This window comes from Danio rerio, chromosome 13, assembly GCF_049306965.1.
Source record: "Danio rerio strain Tuebingen ecotype United States chromosome 13, GRCz12tu, whole genome shotgun sequence".
In the NCBI taxonomy this organism is placed as follows: Eukaryota; Metazoa; Chordata; class Actinopteri; order Cypriniformes; family Danionidae; genus Danio; species Danio rerio.
In genome coordinates, this window is record NC_133188.1 from 24,953,127 (window position 1) to 24,977,631 (window position 24,505).

A 24,505-nucleotide genomic window follows, 5' to 3' on the forward strand; every position below is an offset into this window, starting at 1 on the left:
AATAAAAATACATGATCTCGTCACTTGTTTGAAATTTATTAAATTAGTATATAAAAATAAAAAATACAAAAAATAAAGGCTTTACTGCTTGTGTAAAATGTAAATAATTTACTGTAATGGTATCATACTGTAAAATTTAAATCTGTTAAAGGCAATTTTACCATAAAAAGAAGTTGCGGCTTGTTTACTGTAAAAGGAAATTGCGGTAGGGTCCTGCTACTGTAAAACACATTTACAGGTAAGTTACTGTAAATTGGCAGTGTCAGTAATTTGCTGCCAACATTGGCGCCAGTAAGTTATTGCAAAAATACTATAAAATGTCTAACATTGTGGAGCACAAGTGTCAAATCCAGTTTCTAGAGGGCCGCAGATATATCTAGTCTAGTTCCAACCCTAATCAAACTAAATGAGTCATTTAGTTTTGTTTAAAACCTACAGGTAAGTGAGTTGCAGGCAGCAGAGCCCTTTAGGAACTGGATTTGACACCTGGGATGTAAAGTAATGCAGAGATCAGACTGCATGATTTTCAAAGTAGTGGTGTCACAGCTGTTTTCACACTGCATGACTGTCTGGACTAGCGTTTTGTCGCTACTTTGTTTACTTCAAGATGAATCAGTGACAGGGGTTTTCACATTACATGACTTTACAACCGGAAGAATTGTCGACAACTTCATCCAAACTACGTCTCACAGCCAAAAACATGAAGTATATCTTTTGTTATTAATTATATAACGAAAAAGAAGGCTTTAATATGGTAGAAAATGTGCACATTTGGTCACCTGGGTTTTAAGGGATTTGCTCCTCAACTTTCTCTTTTAACTTTCTGTATGAAACGTCAAACAGAAACAGGTGCTCCTGTCGAACCTCCACTAGTTTTTCCTCCATTTCTTGGGTCCAAAAATAAACCAAAAATTAGTGATTTTAACTTCTCCCTCAACCTCCCGCTGGCCTGCAGGTACACACACACACACACACACACACACACAAGTGAATGCTGCTTTCTCATTGGCTGTAGGCGATCGCTAATGTTATTTTCACATTTCACACGGCATGATTCGAATCATCGACAGCTTCAGATATTCAGCATGCTAAATATCTCACAGGCATCGGAGACTCATCGGCGATTTGCTCAGGTCACGCCTTTGATAGTTCATACTGTGTGATTGTCACTCACCTGCAAGAGGACTGATTTGCCTGTGATTTCAGGCATTTGTTGGCGATTTCTCAAAACCTGTCAGCGAGTCAAAATCAGGGCTAAAATCATGCAGTCTGAACTTGGCATAATGAGTTTAGGTAAAGTGTATGGTGTATAGAGTGTTTCTATAGATGGTTTGCCAGCCCACTCACCTGTGTGAAGCACACTTCATAAATGCATTATTATTCTTTCATAATCCCCCAGAAAAAACCTAAAATAAGCAAATAAACCATAATAAGCACAGAAATTGATGACTAGTCAGAATAATAAATGTTTTTAGTTGTTGTAAAAATCGGGGTTATTCCTTAATGACTGATGTTTATATTAAAATAATTATATTTGATGCTCTAAAATAAACAATTTCTGCAAAAGTCTTGTAAAATTTTAATTTAAATATATTTTATTGATTATTTATTTCATTTTTAATCCCACTTCATTGTAACATGTCATGTTATATTATATTATATTATATTATATTATATTATATTATATTATATTATATTATATTATATTATATTATATTATATTATATTATATTATATTATATTATATCATTTGTTATGACATTTAATATATATTATTGTTTACAATTTATTTATGTAGTTATACAATTCTACAGGTCCAAGAAATACACTGTTTTCTTAAACTTTATCATTTTCAATCTTAACTCTAACATGTATTCCTCCAGGTGATGTGCGGTTGGTGGGGGGCTCGTCTAATAAGAGTGGTCGTCTGGAGGTGTATCTAAATGGCCGATGGGGATCAGTGTGTGACTCTCACCTGACGGATCGAGATGCCAGTGTGATCTGTCGACAGCTGAGACTCGGGTATAAGCCTCAAACTTTCTTTCCTATCAGCTGGAGTCTCTGTCCTGATTAATACTCAATATGCAATGTCATTAATGACCTGCTAACTCCTCACAGTGAAATCGGCACTGCACTCCGCCATTCATATTTTGGGCCTGGTTCTGGTCTCTTCCACTTTGAGCGTCTCGGCTGCCATGGAAATGAAGAATCTCTGCTCAAGTGCCGGACTAGGAAATATGTATCTGGTGACTGTAACCATGGCAATGAGGCTGGAGTCATATGTGCTGTACCTGAGGGTAAGATGACTGCATGGTATTTTGATAATAATTCCTGTGTATACTTTTTTTATTAAAAGGTATTTGGAACCGTGGCAGTCCTTGGTATGGTGCCTAAGAACATGGGGCAAAGAAGAATTATTTGTATTAATGTATTAATTACAGGCTCAGATCAGACCCACCTACGTAAAAACAACGAAACTAGAAAAATTTATAAAATGGGAAGAATAACTGATTGCCTTAGACTCTAGATGACTGTATTTGAAGCAAGATGGGACCCAATTATAAGAGTTATACATAACTAACTTAAAACATACAATGTAGATTTAGTAAACAGCCACATCATATACATGATAAGTTAAGCAAATAAAACGTCTACCAACGCCCCCCCCCCTTTTTTATTTCAACATGATATATACTGTTTTAAAATAACACTGTGCAAATGTCTTTCTTTTCTTTTTCTCTTTTTTTCTTTTTTCTTTCCCTAATCTTTTCAGTATCCATCTGTATGCTTTTTGACTATTTCTGATAGAACTCTGATCTTGTTACGTTCTATTTTAAAAAAGTTTTTTTTTAAAAAGTACAAAAATATAATCTAAAAAAAGTTTTCTGAAATATTATTTAAAAAATATATACACTCTCAGAAATAAAGGTACGCAAGCTGTCACTGGAGTGGTACCTTTTCAAAAGGGACATGTTTGTACCTAAAGGGTACCTCAAAAGTATATATTAGTATCTGAAAATTTTAAGATGAACACTTTTTTCGGTACTAATATGTACCCTTGAGGTATTAGCATGGACTTTTTAGGTACAAATTTGTACCTTTTAAAAAAGTACCACCCCGATGAGAGCTCATAAATCTTTATTTCTGAGAGCGCATATATTTGTGTTTATTTCTGTAATTGTATTTATGTCAATATATTTTCAAATGCAATTTTTCCATATGACGGCAGAAGGTAAATTGTCAGCGGGCATTAGCTTTTTAAATTGAACTAATATTTTACAATATTATTGTATTATTTATCAAATACTGTATATGACACCTTTGTGATAGGAATTCTTTTCAAAACATAAATCTCAATGTTTCCAAACTTGTTTCTTGTTTTTACCAATACTGTATGTATAAATAATAATGATAATTATATATATATATATATATATATATATATATTTTTTTTTTTTTATTATTGTTTTATGTTGTGGTGTATTATTGCTATAAGAACTCATTTCAGTTATGGCAAAGTGTCAAATAATCGAATAATCAAAGTATATATATTTATAAGTAAATAATCAGATAATCAAAGTGTGGAATAATCAAAGTATTTATATGTATAAATAATAATAATCAAAGGTTCAAATAATTTTCCTTCTGAAATCATTGTAATAAGCTGATTTGTTGCTCAGGAAACATTTCTTTTAATGTCATCAGTATTAAACACATCATTAATAAACAGTTATTGTCTATCAATTGAATCATTTTCAAAATTGTTTGTTAGACAATTATTGTGACATAAATGTCTTTACCTTAGATTTTGATGTACATATGCGGCAGCTACAGCTGCGCATGTATTCTTGTATCTGCTGATCATACTCCCTAAAGCTATATTTTCAGCAGTGGTATAGTGTGCAAAGGCTTCTCGTGAAGCTAAATGAAGACAGAATTCATGCGAGACAGAAGCAGGGTCGTAAACAGTGTGCCTGTTGTAATGGGACAGTTTGCTAGAACAGGGTCAGGTATATTTAGAGAGAGCTGTGAATTATTCACACAGAAACATTAGGAAGGAGAAAGCAATCCGAGAGCTTTGAGGCTTTGCCAACAGTCCTTACACATGTCCTTTTCCTTTACCACACATACATACATGCTTTAAAGCATTAAACCATAAGTGTGACTGAGATCTATAGTCTATTAAAGGGATTCCTTGCTGAAGCAGAGCAGAGTTTCAGACTTTTGCCATTAAAGTGAAAATGAATGAAATGTTGCACTGTAAACTTGGTCGTAATCATTTTCCTCTACATTGACTGAATTAATTGATTTGACTATTTTGTTTAGGAAATGGTGCCCCCCTGAGGCTCGTCGGGGGTCTTGAGGATTTCGAGGGCCGTGTGGAGGTGTATTATAATGGACGATGGGGGACCATCTGTGATGACGAGTGGGATGATATTGATGCTGAAGTGGTTTGCAGACAGTTGGGATTGGGGTAAGAAATCTGTAATCTGTGTCTTAAAGCAGGGGCTTGGAAACGTTTGTACGCCAGCAACCCACAAATAGTATTTTAACCTGTTCAAATTCTTATATTTAAATAATAATAATGTGTTTAATAATATAGCAGCAATATAATATATATTAATTGTAATGTCACTGTAATAAATTAAATAATTTATAAATATTACCTGGAAAATATGCATTTTCTATTAACCATAGCATTTTAAATACCCTATTCTGTTAACATATTGAAATAAAAATAAAAACACTTCAAAAACTATTCATACTGAGACAAAAACAGGTCTGGAACCAGGAAGAATTTAATCGTAAATTAAATTATATTGATTTATTTTTAAATACATTTTCTTAGGTTAATAAATTATAATATAAAAAAATAAAACTTTAATAGGCTACAAAACAAATATTTATAAATTTGATAAGTGTATAAATGTTTCTCTATGAAAATTGTATTACTAACAATATTTGTAATACAAAATCCTTAACTAATTTGTATGTTCTTAAGTTTGTTTTTGTTTTTTTTTTGTTTTTTTAAGATTTATTTTTGGCTTTTCTGCCTTTATTAGATAGGACAGTATTTAGACAGGAAGCGAAGTTAAAGAGAGAGAGGGGGTAGGGAAATGTCCTCGAGCCGGGATTCGATCTCGGGACGCCCTGACGTGCTACTGCACCATAGGTCGACGCGCTAACCACTAGGCTATTGGGCCTACCATAAGTTTTGTTTTTGTTATATTTATATTTTAATATTTCCAAAATGATGTCTAATAGAGCAAGGAAATAATCACAGTATGTCCGATAATATTTTTTCTTCTAGAGAAAGTTATATTTGTTTTATTTCAGCTAGAATAAAAGCAGTTTAAAAAAAAAAAAAAACATTTTAAGGTCAAAATTATAGGCCCCTTTCAGCTATATTTTTTGGACAGTCTACAGAACAAACCATTATTATACAATATCTTACCTAATTACCCTAACCTCCCTAGTTAACCTAGTTAAGCCTTTAAATGTCACTTTAAGCTGTATAGAAGTGTCTTGAAGGATATCTAGTAAAATATTATTTATTGTCATCATGGCAAAGATAAAATAAACATTGTATAGCATCATATGGAAAATATTAATTTTAAAGATATAATCAATTTTCTTTTTTGGCCTCTGGTTTTCTACTACATCAGGAGTACAAGAATCTCTGTACACAATTGTTTCAGTAGGGGTTCTTTTAATGTAGCTTAAAAGCATTTGTAAGTAATAGCATCATCAAGATGTAATTGAGCTCTTTTCTCTTTAGGTAGCATTTGTCAAAATGCTTTGCTCGAATGATTCAGCTAAAAGCAATTACAAGAGCTGAGAGATGCTGATGATGTCATACACAAATCTGAGTGCAGCTCTTTTAGGACAGTCATTTTTTTACACACACACACACACACACACACACACACACACACACACACACACACACACACACACACACACACACACACACACACAAACACACACAACCACGCACACACATGCATACACTCCTGCTGTAGCACAGAGAGTGAACTTTATTAATATAGATGAATGGATAGAGTGTGTGAATGATTGATGTGGTGCAGGGAATCACTCCATGAATCTGCAGTGGGATAGAAGCAACTGATTTTACCCTTTACAGTCAGTGAAACCTTCTTTTCTCTCACTACCAAACACACACATAAAATAAAATAAAAGCCGGTTTGAGCCTCAGCTTGGTCAGTTGACCTTTCTGTGTGGAGTTTGCATGTTCTTCCCTCGTTCGCGTAGGTTTCCTACGGGTGCTCCGGTTTCCCCCACAGTCCAAAGACATGTGGTACAGGTGAATTGGGTAGGCTAAATTGTCTGTAGTGTATGAGTGTGAATGCGTGTGTATGGATTGTCATCCCATGGGATGAGTTGTGGCTGGAAGGGCATCCGCTGCGTAAAACATTTGCTGATAAGTTTGTGGTTCATTCCGCTGTGTTGACCCCAGATTAATAAAGGGACTGAGCCGAAAAGAAAATGAATAAATTAATGAATGAATGAATGTACGTAAAGTATCAGTGCATACTATTGTGGTATTTTTTAATAGTTTCAGTTGAATTGATTTGTATTTTTGTATTTATTTGACTTTTTTGTCTTTTATAATGATCTACTTTTAATTATTTTATTGACTTTTTAAAAAAATAAGATTTATTTGGCAAGCAGCTGAAATAAAATACGTTTTTAATACCTTAAATGTTTTCCATTAATGTCTATTTTGTTCCAAATAACTAAAACTATTTTCATTTTATCATGAAATCATAAGTTCAAGGCATTTGAAAAGGAAAACAAATTACAAAGCCTATATTAGCTATTGTGTGCTGTTCTTAATTTTTTCTCTTAATTTTTGAGTGCATTGAACTTATGATTTCATTGTTTATCTTATTGAATCCCTTATTTAATGCGCTCCGACACATTAATTACCCCTGAAGCACTTTTTGTTGTGTTTTAGATTTATTTAAATTTTATTGTTGTAATTTTAGAAATGCTTCATACCCATCCTTCCTTCCTTCCTTCCTTCCTTCCTTCCTTCCTTCATTCATTCATTTTCCTTCAGCTTAGTCTCTATTTCAGAGGTCACCACAGCGGAATGAACCGCTAACTATTGTAGCATATGTTTTACATAGTGGATCACCTTCCAGCCACAACCCAGTAGTGGGAAACACACATATAGTCTTATTCACACACACATGCATACACTACAGCTATTTAAATTATTCAGTATACCTATACTGCCTATAATGTCTTTGGACTATGGTGTAAATCGGAGCACCCAGACGAAACCCACGCCAACACAGGGAGAACATGCAAACTCCACACAGAAACGACAACTGGCCCAGCCAAGACTAGAACCAGCGACTTTCTTGCTGTGAGGTGACAGTGCTAACCACTGAGCCACTGTGCCGCCCATAACTTTCATGTTTAGAGAAAAATAAAGATCCTTTTTAGATATTTCAGACCATAAACTTCTATTCAAGTTTCTTTTTAAGACTGTTCAAAAACAACAACAAAAAATGTTGAAATAAATTCCAGCCATGTGTTTGTTTTTCAGTGGCGTGCCGAAGGCGTGGACCTGGGCTCACTTCGGGCAGGGCAACGGTCCTATCGCTCTGGATGGCGTTCACTGCACAGGAAATGAGCTCTCTCTGGAGGAATGTCCTCATGCACCCTGGGGCCGACACAACTGTGACCACATGGAGGACGCTGGAGTCTCGTGCAACCCGTTTACAGGTGAAGATGACATCAACTGTGCAAGACAACATCACACACAACATTACCACTTTTTATCAATGTTTGTGCAGTGATTAACTGCTGACATAATACTATTGCTGTAGATGGAGTGTTGCGTCTGGTTGGAGCTGATAGCCCATGGGAAGGCCGTCTGGAGGTTTATCATGCTGGTGAATGGGGCACAGTGTGTGACGACAACTGGACCGGACGACATGCCCAGGTGGTGTGTCGACAGCTGGGTTATCGGTGAGAGGCTTATTTGGCCTAATTGATATTAATATTTTGGTAACACTTTCACTTTATTTATATGGTTCTGTTGATTAAGTAACTTGGAAGCTTTATACTGCACTTTAATTACAGAGGTCATGTTACAGAGGTCATGTTTTCTCCAAACTCATTAATGTTTCTTTCTTCTTGAAGCAAACTTTTTGTGTGTGCGTGTGCTATTGTCTTTGTTCTGCTAATCCTAATCCAACAGTCTGCTTATATAATAATCTGCTAATACTCTAGAGTTTGTTGGCATGCAGTTTCAAATGTCTAAAGGAGCCCATTAAAATAAAATAAAACATAACTTTTCAAATGTAAATGTTGTAGGGATAATGTGCAGTTTTAACCCAAAGAATGACCAGTCTGTCAGATGAAGGAGAGCCAGAGTCAGAGATTTAAATAAATAAATAAATTGAAGATAGTTTACAGTTTTATCAGCAGAAGCCAGCTTCAACACTCGCAATGAGTTCCTAGGCTGCTCTGCCTTACAATCAAAAATCAACATCAATTATAATCTCACATAACGTTATCAACCGTGTCATACATAGTGTTATAACCTGATTGGTTAAAACACAGATAGACTAGGAAAATGTCCACATGGGTGTGTGCGTACAATTCTGAACAATATCTCAAGCATATAAATGTCAGACATCCACTAGACTGTTTAGAGCTGACTCCAGACCTGTGAAGCGGATCCACAATCAAATAGAACCTATGCACTTACAGTACAATCTGTTTTTTACCCAAGGCTGAGTGTACTCTTTATCAAAACTGGTTTAAAAAACCGGTGTAATCTACATTCAGGCAGTTATATCCTTACTACACAAAGTCTATCTTGAATAAAAAAATATAATCACTTTAAACAGTTGTACAGTTGTTTTCAGTCATCAAACTCTTCAGTTCCACTTGAGGTCTTCATGACCTCTGACCTAATCTGGTGGATCCTGAAAATAGAGTTACAAAGAGACAGGCAAACGCACTGAACATTCTTATATTAAGCTATGTGTCAACTTTATTCATTATTGAAATATCCATATTAATAAAGTAATGAGAAAAAGGATAAATGTTGATCCATGCTGGGATGGATTGGAAGTAAGAAATATGAATCCATCTATGTATGTAAGCATATGTCTAAAAGCCACATGTTTTAGTGTGTTAGATATGTTTATGTTTGAGATAAGCTCTTTAGTCTTAGGAATGTACGACACTGTATAAATCAAATCGAAGAAAAAAATTATGTAATTTTTAAGCCTGAAAGAAGGTTGTTTGGTGTTTGTTTTAGGAGTTAGAAACAGCTTTTTAAAATAAGCTTTCAGGTAAATTCAGCTTTGGCTGGTAAACTGCTATTGGTCAGTCAGAGTTGTTTAATAGTTTGTAGTGTCTGTCAGCCTCTGCCTTCCTTGACTTGTAAATCTTTCATGGTTCATTTCGTCTGTATAGTTCGTCAGGACCAAACGTCTCTTAGTATAGTCATTAACACTGAAGAGCTGCTTATATTTGAAAGTAACGGTGATTGTGTATTTCTTTACAATCTCAAATCAGAAACAGTAAGGAAACCGCAAATAAAAGGAGAACGAAGTGATTTCTAAATTTACTTTGACTTGTATTTCATTGCAGAAAATAGTAATGTTCAGACAATAGAATGTTATTTAATGTGTTCTTCATGATTTTGTTTTTTATATCAACACGTATTCCAATTGTGGTTCTTGCAACACATTCTTAAAAAAGTTCAATTCAATTCATCTTTACTTCTATAGCACTTTTACAATGTAGATTGTGTTTTCAGAGTTGAAGTTCAGTTTAGTTCAGTTCAGTGTGGATTAATTTTCACTGCTGAAATTCCAAGCACTGAAGAGCAAATCCATCGATGCGTAGCTCCACAAGTCTCAAAATAGCAGGCCAGTGGTGAAAGTCGCAGGGAACAAAACTTCACCAATTGACAAAAGTAAAGGAAAAAGTATTTTTCTGATTTGGGGTTATATATTTTATACTGTAAAGCCTCTTTCTTGACTGGTGTGCTAAATCACTCAGTCAAACATCCACATCACTATTACCAGATGCTTTCTTAACTGCTGTTTTCTCACTGCTGTAATTTTAGTTGTATGTGTATTGTATGTTTTTGAGAGTAAAGCGTGCAGTACATTTATATATTCATCTAAATGCTGCTCTTAGCAGTGCAATTCCTGTAAATAACAGGTAATTTACTGCTCAGGTATTAAAAAAGTGTGGGACATCCTAAAAATGAGCCAGACACATTGCATGCGACCTTAGTGGTTCAACTATAATGTTAATTATAAATAATGTTAATTTGTAAATATGACTTTGTTCACCAATATCTTCTCTTCTGACCAGATCAGGGTGTGTTTACTACAGGCAATATGACATTTGTTTGTTGCGCTGCTGACTCATACGTCTCATACGTTGTACTGTTCATAATAAAAGCGCACCTTGAGAAGAGAATAAAAAGATACAAAAAAAGTTATACTGTTTTTGTTGTTGTTGTTGTTGTTGTTTTATTTTTATTTATTTATTTATTTATTTATTTATTTTTGCTGCACAAGTGTTATTTGTGTTTCATATGGTTACAGGTGAACCACTAATGTCACATGGAATGTTTTGACATTGTTTTTGGATCTTTTCCTATAGATTAAAATCAGGGAACAAGTACTTGTGTCCATATTTTTCACTTACTCACTTTTTGATCTGTTGCTGCAATTATTTCTGTTGTCCACTAGGGGGCGAGCTGAAGTGTCTCCAGTTGGGATGTATGGCGAGGGTACAGGACTGATCCTGCTGGATGAGGTGACCTGTGAAGGAGGAGAGAGCTCTCTGCTGGACTGTGCTCATTCTCAGTGGGGTCAGCATGACTGCTCTCACAGTGAGGATGTGGGAATTCGCTGCGAAAGAGAAGGACAGAACAATGAGATCCCCGAAGTGGCTCCTGTCACAGGTGCGGAAACTCAGTGTAAAGCATATCCATTTGCTTAAGCATCACCAAGTGTAACACAGTATTCTTCTAAATGTTACACAAGACAAAGCAATTGCACTCTGTACATTTTAGAGCCAAACTAAATTAAGAATCTGTGTAGTATAATATAATTACATATGTGTGTGAACACATACGTTGTGTGAGAAAAAGAAAGTCCTGTTATGTATTTTTAGGGCACATACATAAATAGTTGCATTCATTAGAAGCGATTTGTTGCTCTATGAAAGCCAATCTATAATAATATAAAGATTAATTAGAACTGTTGTTTTCTTTTTTTATTACTTAAATCTTTTCAAAGACAGCATATTATTCAGATATTGAACAAGCTACTCATTTTTTATAAACAGTTGAACACTTATTATGTATTACTTACATAAACAATTACACAAATTATTCAGAAACATTGTTCTTCAGGACTTTTTGATTGGAAATAACAAATAAAATGACTAGACTTTATAGTTCGCAATTTTTACTGAAACATTTTACAAGGCAAAATGATAGTGAAAGGCTATTCATGTTAAACAGTTATAAAACAATTAGTAGGTGAATAGTGTTGTTACATGCCCCCCCCCCCCCCCCCCCCCCCCCCCCCCGATCTTCAGTGATAAGTGAGGGTTTCATTTTTTAAAAAGAGCAACATTTTGTAAGCAAGTCATGGCTCTATTCTGTGCTATATTTCATGTGAAAATTGCCAGACAAATAAAAAACCAAGAATCACTGTAAACACAGCACACAATATACTTTAAGTATATTAAAGTTCAAGCTTTAGTTTATTTAAGCTTTAGTTTAGTTTAGTTTAAGCTTTAGTTTATTTATTTTTAGAATTGAGTTCTAATTTTGTAATTTTATATATATATATTTTATATATATATATATATATATATATATATATATATATATATATATATATATATATATATATGTATATGTATATATATATATATATATTTTTTTTTTAGCTTACTTATTAGAGAAATTATATTTGTTTTTAAATAGTATTAATAATATATTTAATTCATTACAGAGTGATCTAATCAGCATAATGCCTGAACATGTTAACTTAATAATCAAGGACTATCTAAAACAAACCATAATTTAACTATTTAGGTTTAGCAATCTATTGTTATAAATATAATATATGGATTTGAAACAAATAATTCAAATATGTAAATAATAAAATTATCATAAAGCTATTTTCTGTCATTTTTTTTATTAGGCACCAAACTTTAGCACCAAATATGTGCATCTTATGTTACAACCCTGGTCCAGGGTCAAGGACGTAAAATAAAAGAACACTGGACAAATAAAATCACTTTTATGAACCCTTGGAGTCGACTCCTTTTATTTGTCTTTTTTTTCTTCTTTTTCTTCTTCTTCTTCTTATTTTTTAAACACCCAAAACATGAAGCCAAATACCTCGGAAAGGACCCACAGAAAAATAATAAACAAAAATATATCCCCTACCTAAACACTCAAATGAAACTAAATACACCTAACTAAACAACAGAAAATAAAAATACAAGAACTACTCCCTGACTATGTATAAAAACAGGAGAACATTTTACAGAAACGAAAAGTGTGGCGTCCAACCTGCTCCTCTGTGTATATACAAAGTACAATATTTACAATAACAACAAACAAACCAAAAACAAAATAACATGGATGGATAAACAACAAACAAAAGTCAACATTTATACACACACCAAAAGGGGAAAACACAATCAAAAACTTCCTAATAACTCTTTATTTTGATGGTCCATTTGAATATTTGTAGATTACAGTAGATTACTGCTTTATATGTTGATACTGCTCCTATAACAGACATTAAACTGACTATAAGAAACTTTGCAAGTACATGTCAACTTACACTTACCCCAACCCTAACCCTAACAGTCTACTTATAATCTAATGAGAATTAGTTGACATGTAGATGCAATGTAACTTAAATTCATTAAATGGACCATCAAAATAAAGTGTGACCAAATTCCTTTGTGCTGGAAAAGAGAAATGATTTTTCCCTAAATCATCCTTAAAAATATATATGTGATACTGTAACACTGTAACTAATTCTATTCAATGTACCCAATTTGTACTTGTACTCTACAGATGATGCTTGTCTTGTGTGCTGTGTTTGCAGGTCCGCTGGTGAGGCTGGTGGACGGAGAGAGCCGTAAGGAGGGCCGTGTGGAGGTGTTCATTAACGCTCAGTGGGGCAGTGTGTGTGACGACGGCTGGAATGACATCAATGCTCAAGTGGTCTGCAGACAGCTAGGATTTGTGTAAGCACGTTTATGAACAACCGCATAGAGCATAACCAATAGAACATACAACCAAACATAAAGTCACATCAGAACATCTTAAACGCTTATTTCTTCCTCTTTTTAATTCAGTGGGGTCTCGAAGGCTCGCTCCATGGCTTATTTTGGGGAGGGCCAGGGACCCATCCATCTGGATAATGTGAAGTGTGTTGGGACAGAAGTTTCATTGGGCGAGTGTTCAGCTGTCGGGTCAGACGCTCATGATTGCAGGCACAGTGAGGACGCAGGGGTGATTTGTGACTATGTTACCGAACCTGTAAAGATTAGTAGTTTTGGAAAACAGGAGTGTGGGATGAGACCAAACACACAGAGACGCAGGAGGAGGATCATCGGTGGAGACAAGTCTCTACGGTCAGGGCTCATTTTATTCGCTGATATACTAACATGTGCATTGTGTTTATGATTGTGTTTATTCATGGTGCGAATTATACATTGACAATTGGGTGCGTCAACTTTTTCAGTAGTGTTAGTTTGTAACACATGCTTTAGTGATCATATGTATGTTTTTATTTAAATGACATCTAAATATGTTAATCAAACATATATAAGTTTTCAGTATTGGGAGGAATATTTATTGTATACCTTAAATAACCTCTGATTAGCTATTTCTCAGATCAAACTAGGTCAAACTAAGACTGTGTGTCTCATTTTTCTTTACTATTAGGCTATATAACAAATATACAAACACCTATTTTACAAGATAAGTGTCTTCAGAACACTTTAAATGTCGATCAGTGCTTTAGATCTGCTGGTTTCAGACTGCTGAATGATTTTTTAGACTGATTGGCACGATTATGCATTCACAGTGGTATAAACCGTTATGCGGCGTGGTCAAATGTAAAAATCTGAGAACATCTTTTCTCAATATTTAAGAGCTTACCCAACCTCAATACGTCTTTTTTAGACATCCTTTAGAGGGAAACCCCTCGGTAATTCGCTCCCTGTGTTTATTAGCTGGCTGTCATTGGTTCTGTATTATAGCAGTGTAGTCATTCAAAAACAATATATAGCATTTGTGTCTTTGTCATTTTTAAAAAACTGCAAAATGACAACAAAATTGGAAAGTAAGCTTGTGTTTGGGAATAAACCGCAAATCTGGATTAGAGTAAAATGAGTCATTTGTAAAAAAAAAAAAAAAAAATCAGTAATATTTCCTTTCAAAAGTATTTGACTGCACTGGAATACAAAAAGAGGAGATTTTGAAGAATGTGTTTCTTAGTCTTTTTTATATTAGAGGATTCTTACTGTAAAATACAAAATTAGTTAAAGGACTTCAATTACTTCATGATCTGAAAATTGCCTAAAAATTTACTCTCCCGTTAAAATAAATGAAAGAATTAATAAAATATACAATATAAAATACTTTTCAATGATTTGGTGTCTGTTAGAGTTTGTTTTTAAACAGAAGTAACTATAATTAGTAGTATAATAAAGTTATTTATGATGTCACATAACATTTCAATTAAAAAAATTATAAAATAAACATTGTTTTTAAAAGCACAAATAAAATTGGTGTTTCCACAAAGATATGTTATCAAAGTTGATCAAAAATAAATATTTATTGAGTACAAAATTGGCATATTAGAATGATTTTTGGAAGAATCATGTGACACTGAAGATGTGACAGAATGATACTGAATATTCAGCTTTGCCAGATCAAGACATAATGCTTATATGAAGAGTGCATTTGCAAAAAAAAAATCTTTTTCAGAAATCGTGTTTTTACATAAAATCCGAAAAATTCTAAAAACTGTTTATCAATTTTTTTTGCTAATTAACTATTTTTCAAAACAATAAATTATTATATTTAGGGATGCTCCGATCGATGAGCCAGAGATCCCATTCGGATGAGACGTTAAACCTAGGTCCTGACTCTCTGTGTTCATTAAAAATCCCATGGCACTTCTTGTAAAGAGTAGGGGTGTAACTCCGGTGTTCTGGCCAAAGTCCCTCAATCAGCCCTTATGATCATGGCTTGCCAATCAAGCACTTTGGGTGTATGGCCATACATGATAAGCAAAGTTTATTTATAAACTAATTTCAAGAGGATCATGTGATTATAATAAAACACAGCTGGTTCTGCATTAGCTATGTATAATCCACCAATCAGGCCAGTCCTAACCCACTATAAAGAGCTAGGGTTTCTCACTACAGCCATCTTCGATTTGAAGAATCCCTCCTTCCACCCCTACTTCTCCACCTTTCCCTCCATAGGGCGGCACGGTGGCTCAGTGGTTAGCACTGTTGCCTCACAGCAAGAACGTCACCTGTTCTAGTCCTTTAACAGGCCGGCAGTCGTTTCTGTGCGTAGTTTGCATGTTCTTCCCGTGCTCGCGTGGGTTTTCCCCGGGTTCTCCAGTTTCCTCCCACATTCCAAAAACATGCACTACAAGTGAATTGATCAATCTAAATTTAGCACTACAGTCAAACTCTCATCCAACAGCATATCTCTTCATAGCGTTCATTTTAGTCATCAGCTCTTATCAAGGGGGGAATTGTCGAGATCCACCTGAGCTCAAGGCTCCCCTCTCGTCCTGCAAATGGGAGGGAGCCCAGGACTCAAGGACCTTTTGGGCTCAAGACTGTCTCCCGGGACAGCATGCCAAACTTGATTTTAATCAATCATCAGCTAAGTGTGAACTCTTGAAATGCGCTATATAAATCCACATTACATTACATTACATGACTCGATCAGTACTCACTGATCTGGCCAATCTTATGATCCGATCGCAGGTGTTTGTTTACAAGTTTACAAGCAGAGGAAAAGGCACGTGTGCACCTGTAAATTACACATCAGCAGTGCTACAACATGTAAGCGATCACTGCGCTCGGTTCACAGCAGCTACATAAAAAATATACAGATGTGATGCAATACAGATTATATTATATATATTTAATAATATAACTTTTGTAATATACTTATTGCAATAAACAGTAGTTTATAGGGCCTTCCTATATCCTTTTAGTAAAGGTCATAATATTTATATTGTGCATTTTAACTTCATTTTAACTTCTTATGCATCAAATATGCACACCAGACGTCTTCAGGGAGACATGTTGAATTCTTCTTCCATTGTTTACAATGTTTCTAAATTGCATTGTCAATAATTGTCCTTACCAATTTTTATTGTCAGTTTTATCTATTGTTTTTGTAAAGCTCCTTCTGACCATGACATTTCCTTACTAAATGGTTATAAGTGACATGTTTAAGGGATTATATGCCGCATCCAATTTATTTATTCTCTTAGGTAAGGCGAGATCTTATCATTACAATTTTTCTACTGTCATTTGTGACAAATTACATTGTAGAGAAAATATGCTTTATGCATTATAAAGCCTGAAGCATCAGAATTGGTACTTGATAACGGCTGCAAAAATCCTTATCGGAGCATGCCTAATTATATTTATACATGCAGTAATATATATTTTTAAACCTAAAAAGTTTTGTAAATCTCTAATAATTGTGTTTGTGTTTTGGGTGGGCATTTGTCTGTCATAAAGGGGGGACTGGCCGTGGCAAGTGTCTCTTTGGCTCAGGTCTCAATCAAAAGGCTCACATCCTCTCTGTGGGGCGACTCTCATCAACTCCTGTTGGGTCATTACTGCTGCTCACTGCTTTAAAAGGTAAAAGAGAGACTCTACTGACATCTAGTGGCTCTCTGTTGCCAATTAATAAAGATGCTTTACATGAGCATCTCTTTTTATTCTTTTCAGGTTTGGTTCAGATGCCTCCCGATATGTCCTGCGGCTCGGCGACTACCACACAGAGGAGCGGGACGATTTTGAGCGCAGTCTTTCTCCTGAGCGAATCAAGATCCACAAAAAGTACCACAGTCAAGGCTGGGAGTATGACATTGCCTTGCTGAAGTTAAAGGGCACAGATGAGAACTGTGTGGCCTTTAACCCACACACGAATGCTGTTTGCCTTCCACCTCAGAGCAGCAAGAAGGGCAAGAGACCCATCGCCTGTGTGATCACCGGCTGGGGAATTACAGGTACTGGAAAACTGATGAAGAGTATGAGATTGCTTTTGGTATAAAAGCATGTAAAGGTATTCATTCTGGGTCAAAAATATTAAAATAAACTAAACAAATTATTTATTAAACATATGAATTTTTTTTTTTGCTAAATAAAAGAATATTACTGTAAAGGTAATTGTGACAATCTCACAATTCTTACTTATTGTCTTGCAATTTTTCTTTTCTCACAAATGTATTGTTATCATACTTTATTTCATTATTTTCTTGGTTATTTAGTTCTAATCTCATTTACTTGTTATTTTAGCAGCTCATTTTAGTAGTAAACATGGTAGAAAAATAGTTGTATGTAAATGTTGTTTTTTTATCTTATAATGCATGATTTGTTTGCCTTATTTGCAGATTTCTTGCCATTTTTTTCTGAACTGCAAGATTTGAAATTACAAGACAAATTGTAATTCTGAGACAAAAATCAGTAATCTTCTTTTTTATTAGTTCTTTTTTTCCCATAATAAATATAATTTTTTATTTATTAAACATTTTTGCAAAAAAAAATTATATTTTTATAAAATATTTTAATATAGTCACATTTTACATACTTTACAAACTTTATCTTTCAAAAGTTTAGGATCAGTGTGATTTGTTAAATGTCTGTCTCTACCACATATAAACTATTAAATAGAATTATTACAATATTTTTTATAAACGACACAATGTTTTCTATACGTACGCAATGTTTTCTAGATGTTACTTCAAATAGAAATATTTTATAACATTTCATTTCCACCTACTTTCACATTTTATTAGTTTATAGATGCACTACTGACCTCAACAAACTTTGTAATTTGAGGTTGTTGTACAATTAAAAATATATAAAATAAACTAATTTAAAATACATTAATATATATATATATATATATATATATATATATATATATATATATATATATATATATATATATATATATATATATATATATATATATACAGTTGAAGTCAGAATTATTAGCCCCCATGTATTATTAGCGCCCCTGTTTATATATATAAAATGCTATATATTATAGGGAAAAAAGAACTACTGAAAAAATGTAGATAACAGATTTTTTTATCTCAGAATTACAACAATTTTTCTTGTAATTTAAAATCTTGCAGTTCAGGAAAAATGCCAAGAAATGTGCAAATAAGGCAAACAAATCATGCAGTATAAGATAAAAAACATTAACATACAAGGCTATAAAGCTATTTTGTTTACTACTTTAGTATATAGAAATATATATATATATATATATATATATATATATATATATATATATATATATATATATATATATATATATATATATATATATATATAGTTACTAAACCCCCTTTGAACTTGTTTTTCTTTTTTAAATATTTTCCAAATTATGTTTAACAGATTCAGGAAATTTTCACAGGATGACTGATAATACTTTTTCTTCTAGAGAAAGTATTATTTGTTTTATTTTGGCTAGAATAAAAGCAGTTTTTATTTTTTTTAAACACCATTTTAAGGACAAACTTATTATCCCTATCCTGCCTAGTTAACCTAATTAGCCTAATTAAGCCTTTAAATGTCACTTGAAGCTGTATAGAAGTGTCTTGAAAAACAACTAGTCAAATATTATTTACTGTCGTCATGATAAACATAAAATAAATCAGTTATTAGAAATGAGTTCATTAAAACTATTATGTTTAGAAATGTATTGAAAAAATCTGCTCTCCGTTAAACAGAAATTGGGGAAAAATAAAAAGGGGGCTAAAAATTTACGGGGCTAATAATTCTGACTTCAACTGTAAATCCGTGTCTCAAAAATATGCAAACAACATTAATTCTTAATTCTGTTATTTTTTTAAATTCTTTAATTATATTTTGTAATTACATGACAAATAGATGAAGTTATATATTATGTAATCGTTTCCCACTTCACCTGATTTATATCACCGCATTACCTTGTTAAACAATGATAACCCAAATATTGACAGAAAGCTTCAATATTTTTACTTGCACACTAAACTAGCACTCACAGAAATCAACGTTTACATATCAGAGTCATTATATGACAGACTCCCGTGCAGTCTTTCGGACAATTGGATGAGAGCATGTTGCACCTTCTTGTCTCAGTACCATGCCTTCAACAGTGGTGATATTTTCAACATTACGGGCAGTGTATGGACAACCACTCCCCGCCACACGTCATACTGATTAAGTGCAATCAAATTTCCCAAACAAGTAATCCAATCCACCTCTTGTCCAGTTTTTAGTGAGAAATTCACGAAGAAAAGATGAAGCACTGTAGCCTTTAAGTTCTCATAAATCTTTGCTTTTTATTTAAGCTTTGGGCAGCTGAAAATAAATACAATTACAAATAGTTTAAGAATACCACTTAAAAAATATTTTATTTAAAAAGAAGAAATACTTACGTTTTTTTTTCCTTCTATCTTGTCTTAGACTCCGAGTATTCCAGAACTCTTCTGCAAGCTTGGGTACCTCTGCTGCCCTCCTGGAAGTGTAAAAAGCGTTACGGCAGTCGTTTCACCAGCCGCATGTTGTGTGCTGGCAGCTTGTCCAACCATCGGCGCGTGGACAGCTGTCAGGGTGACAGTGGGGGTCCGCTGGTGTGCCAAGGGGACAGTGGGCACTGGATGCTCACAGGTGTCATCTCCTGGGGTCACGGCTGTGGTGACCCTTCATATCCAGGTGTATATACACGGGTCGGACGCTTTCTGAAGTGGATTGAGAAAGTCACACACAGCCCTGCTGAAGCGTGATATCACAGTGTTGATGTTAAACATCACTTACCACATTGTCAACATATATTTATATAGTATCAGTCAAAAATTGGGAAATAGTAAGATTTTTATTATTTATGATTTAGGCTTCATTTATTTAATTAAAAATACAATAAACTTGTGAAATGTGATTACAATTTCAAAAAACTATTTTCATATTGAATTCATTTAAAATTGTTTGATTTAAAGTTGAATTTTCTGAATCGTTACTCTAATCTTCAGCATCACAGGGTCCTTCAGAAATCTTTCTAATATGATGATCTGCTGCTCATGAAATGAATATAATTATTATTTTAGTACCTACTACTGGTTACTAGTTATTATTAGTTATTAATATTATTATCGGTGTTGGAAACAACACAGGCTCATTCTGAAAAGTACCTCTATTTACATTTCTGGAGAGCACCAAATAATGTTTTTTTTTTTTGCAGTTTTTATTTTGGCGAATCCACCAGAGGCAGCTGTGTATGCTTTTTGAGATCTGACATTTCTCTCACGAGTGCCATTCGTGCCTGCTGTTTTCACGTAAATCCACCAAAGGCCGGTGTCGACTGAATGACTGACCGATCGACTGACCCACCCTCCCTAAACCCAGCCAATAGTATTTTCAAAAGAACCGATTGACCCACCCACCACTTCCCTGAATCCAACCGTTTTAAAAAGCAATCCAGAAAAAGAAAAGCCCTCGTCTGATTTTTACCACGTTTTCAGATTTTACCCTGTTCTGACAGTTATTTACTTGTTTATTTCATTTTTTGGCTTCTGTTTTAGTCTTACCCGCTTTCTGAAACTGCTTTCACTCGAACCCCGTCCTCATGGTCAACTCCTCTCTGCGTCTCAAGTTCGCCAACATACATGGCAAACTAACTGAACAAACTGGTAACAGCAGGAAAACCGTCCATACGGAGGTGAGAAGTTAACTGGTAAGTACAAATATACCGCCCCCTAGTGTTCGTTTTAAAGATAAAATGCAGCCATATGTACTTCTGGTATGTATATAGGGTTACAATTTCCGAATGAGCTTATTTTGGTTGAAAACAGTGCAGCAAATATGGAAAAACTGTTGTAGAGTGCAACACAATGGTAAATGTATTTACTTTTTTTCCATCAGGGACACATTAAATGGTTCAAGAGTTAAAGTACAGAATTAAACAATGTTTTTGAAACTTTTGTTTAATTAAAGTACTATAATAAGTGAAATGTATCAGTTTCCAAACTATGAAGCAGGTAATTGATAATTATTAGAGTCATCAGTTTTAATAATAATGACTGTACCAATAATAATTGAGCATAACCGATCAGAAAATCTCAAAGTTGAAATGAAATAATGTTAAAATCATTTTTTTGAATAACAGGAAACAGCTATATTATAGATTCAATAAGAATTCAGTGAATTGAAATTGTAATGTTTCACAATTTTAAGTGTATTTTTAATCAAATAGATGCAGGCTTGTTGAGTAAAATGTATAAAAACAAATCAAACTGATCCCAAAGTGTCAACTGTGTATATCATATAATGCCTATGAACGAAAGCATCACCAGCTGGCCATTAGGTTTAAAGCTGCTTTGATCCTGGTTTATGTGTTGCACATTTAAACATTTGCACCGTGCCATTTCAATTCCATTTCTGTACACTTGTAGCATTCGTGATCATGCACAAAAACATGAAGCCGCAAATGTGTGTTTTTGAGGAAAAGCTGCCTAATGTGAGTTTAAAGGTTGTTTGCGCGTAAGCCTTTGTAAATAAGTCATTTTGCACTAATCTGCATGCATATTAGTGAACATATGTGGGAGGCCTATGGATCAGGATCTTAAAGTAAGTTTACATTATGCACTTACAATACGAAATAGGCATGCAATAATTTAAAAGCAATCATTAACATTCCACTTATTTGTTGGTTATTACTGTACTCTTGTTGAAGGTTTGTAGGGTACGACATTATTAAGCTTACTTTTTTGGGAAGCAGAAAAGCAGTGTCAGGTAATTCTCAGTTTATTTAAGATTTTCTTTGCCGCAAACCCCCCTCACAACAAATCAGCGATATGAAGTATTGGACTGGCTGGATGTTGTGGACAGAACAGTTCATAGTAAAATGTAAATAATAAATGTAAGTCTTTAGGAAATAGTAAATTGAGATGGGAACAAACATTTTTTTTCTAATGCTTTTCCATTTGTTCACAAATCACAAATCATTTACTTAAAACAATAAAATCATGTTTTTAATGATGGAAATGCTAAGATATATAGATATGAAAACTAAACCGCAGTTCTTTTATTTTCAACTTGCAAAACTTTTGCATTTTCTTGAGGAAATTTGCATTTGCTTGCCAAAATTTACTTTTTACATTTTTTTTTTTTTTTTTGTTTTCACCAAGACATGTTTCCTTTCATTTATTTTATTTATTTTAAATCAAAAATATTTTATAGGAATGCTACAATGTTGAAAAAATTAGGTTTTATGATTACATATTTTTTGATTTAAACATTTTCTTTTTTTATTCATGTTATGTTTCATTGTGTTTTGTGAATAAACACAAAGCCAATGATAGAAATACCTTGATTTTTTTTTCAGTGCTGTCTCACGGCAATTTGCAACTTTTTGATTCAGTGGCTTATGAATTTGTCCCATCTAATTCATACAATTTAGTATGATTTGCTTATCCCCTGATGACGGTTAAGTTTAGGGGTGGGGGTTGGGTTCCACTTCGTCTTTTAAAAATCGAACATGTTTGTACGACTGATTTCGTTATGAATTTGTACGAATTAGCCACTAAACTGACAAAACGTAAAATTGTCACGTTTCCTCGAGAGATCAGACTGTTGTTTTATTCACTGACAAACCCTCAGAATTTCTTTGCAAAATCTGTTATTTTCCCCCAACAAAACCAAACCTGGTCACACTTTACAATAAGGTTTCATTAGTTAATGTTAATTAATGCATTTACTAACATAAATTATGATGAACAATACTTGTGGGGCATTTATTAATTGTTGTTTAACATTTATTGATGTGTTATTAAAATATAAAATGGTGCTTGATAACATTAATTAATGCACTGTGAGTTAACTTTACCAACAAGAACTTTATTTTCATTAAATAATATTTACAACGATGAATAAATACTGAAATAAATATATTGTTCATTTTTGAAATACATTAACTAATGGATTCTTTTTGCATTCTCTTATTTCTGATGATGGAAATTATGGTTTTGGGGGAAAAACTTAAATTCAGTGGTTTTGCAAGCTAATTAAAATTGTCCTTTTAGGGAACAATGTTTTGTGAGATAACATCTTCCTTCTATCTGGTATTTATTTCCATCACTGATGGATGTGTAGTGTGTTAAAAATAAGTTCAGAAATGCAATTCAAAAAGTCTGATATCCACAAATACAGACTTGTACTTAAAACTGCACATGCTTAAAACCAAAAATGATGCAAAGTTATTTCACATACGATACAGTCAGAAGAATCTGTGTTTGAAATATGTCTTATGTTAACACACTTGTGTCAGTCATTATATCTCATGGATGTTTCGTTAAAGAGGCTTGAGTGATGTTATGTTACAATTGCTTCCTGCAGTGTTCAACCTAGGTGTTTATTTCAGATTTATGATTGTATTTATTTATGTAACAAGATACAGGCTTTCAAATGAATTGTTCTTTGGATTAATAAATTGTAAGAAGTGTAAGAGTGCTGCTGTTTTTTGTTATACTAAAGTTGAATGATAGAGCTTTCATAACAGTTTCATGCAGTACTGTTCAGATTAATAAAATATGTTCTGTTTTTCTACAGTCCCAAGCTAAAACTGTGATGTATTTATAATTGTATAGGTTATGGCAAATTTAAACTATGTATAGTGAATGTTTAGACAGCAAATATGCCACAAGTAGCATGAGATAAAGTGAGTTGAATGCATGTTCTTGTTTGTCTCTTTTTTTTTATATTGATGGTGGCAAAACAAATACAAGCAGAATCAAAAATGTATAGTGTAATATTGATATTGGGCGAAGCAGTGGTGCAGTAGGTAGTGCTGTTGCCTCACAGCAAGAAGGTCGATGGGTCGCTGGTTCGCGCCTCGGCTTAGTTGGCGTTTCTGTGTGGAGTTTGCATGTTCTCCCTGCGTTCGCATGGTTTTCTCCGGGTGCTCCGGTTTCCCCCACAGTCCAAAGACATGTGGTACAGGTGAATTGGGTAGGCTAAATTGTCCGTAGTGTATGAGTGTGTGTGAATGTGTGTGTAGATGTTTCCCAGAGATGGGAAAGGGCATCCTGCTGGATAAGTTGGCGGTTCATTCCGCTGTGGCAACCCCGGATTATTAAAGGGACTAAGCTGACAAGAAAATGAGTGATATTATTCCTCTCACTCATTGGGCCCTATACAT

At 33.9% G+C, this 24,505-nt stretch overlaps 1 protein-coding gene across 1 annotated transcript in view; it reads left to right on the forward strand.

Moving 5' to 3' along the window:
• si:ch211-51a6.2 overlaps positions 1 to 24,039 on the forward strand; it is a 38,958-nt gene extending 14,919 nt beyond the window's left edge. The window contains exons 4-14 of the mRNA XM_685557.8: positions 1,884 to 2,022; positions 2,119 to 2,297; positions 4,327 to 4,474; positions 7,580 to 7,758; positions 7,863 to 8,004; positions 10,761 to 10,975; positions 13,152 to 13,293; positions 13,405 to 13,683; positions 16,834 to 16,956; positions 17,047 to 17,327; positions 19,780 to 24,039. Of these exons, the coding sequence (XP_690649.3) occupies positions 1,884 to 2,022; positions 2,119 to 2,297; positions 4,327 to 4,474; positions 7,580 to 7,758; positions 7,863 to 8,004; positions 10,761 to 10,975; positions 13,152 to 13,293; positions 13,405 to 13,683; positions 16,834 to 16,956; positions 17,047 to 17,327; positions 19,780 to 20,099 (2,147 nt within the window). The 3' untranslated portion in view covers positions 20,100 to 24,039. The remainder of the gene's footprint in view (positions 1 to 1,883; positions 2,023 to 2,118; positions 2,298 to 4,326; positions 4,475 to 7,579; positions 7,759 to 7,862; positions 8,005 to 10,760; positions 10,976 to 13,151; positions 13,294 to 13,404; positions 13,684 to 16,833; positions 16,957 to 17,046; positions 17,328 to 19,779) is intronic.
• Positions 24,040 to 24,505: the final 466 nt, after the last annotated feature.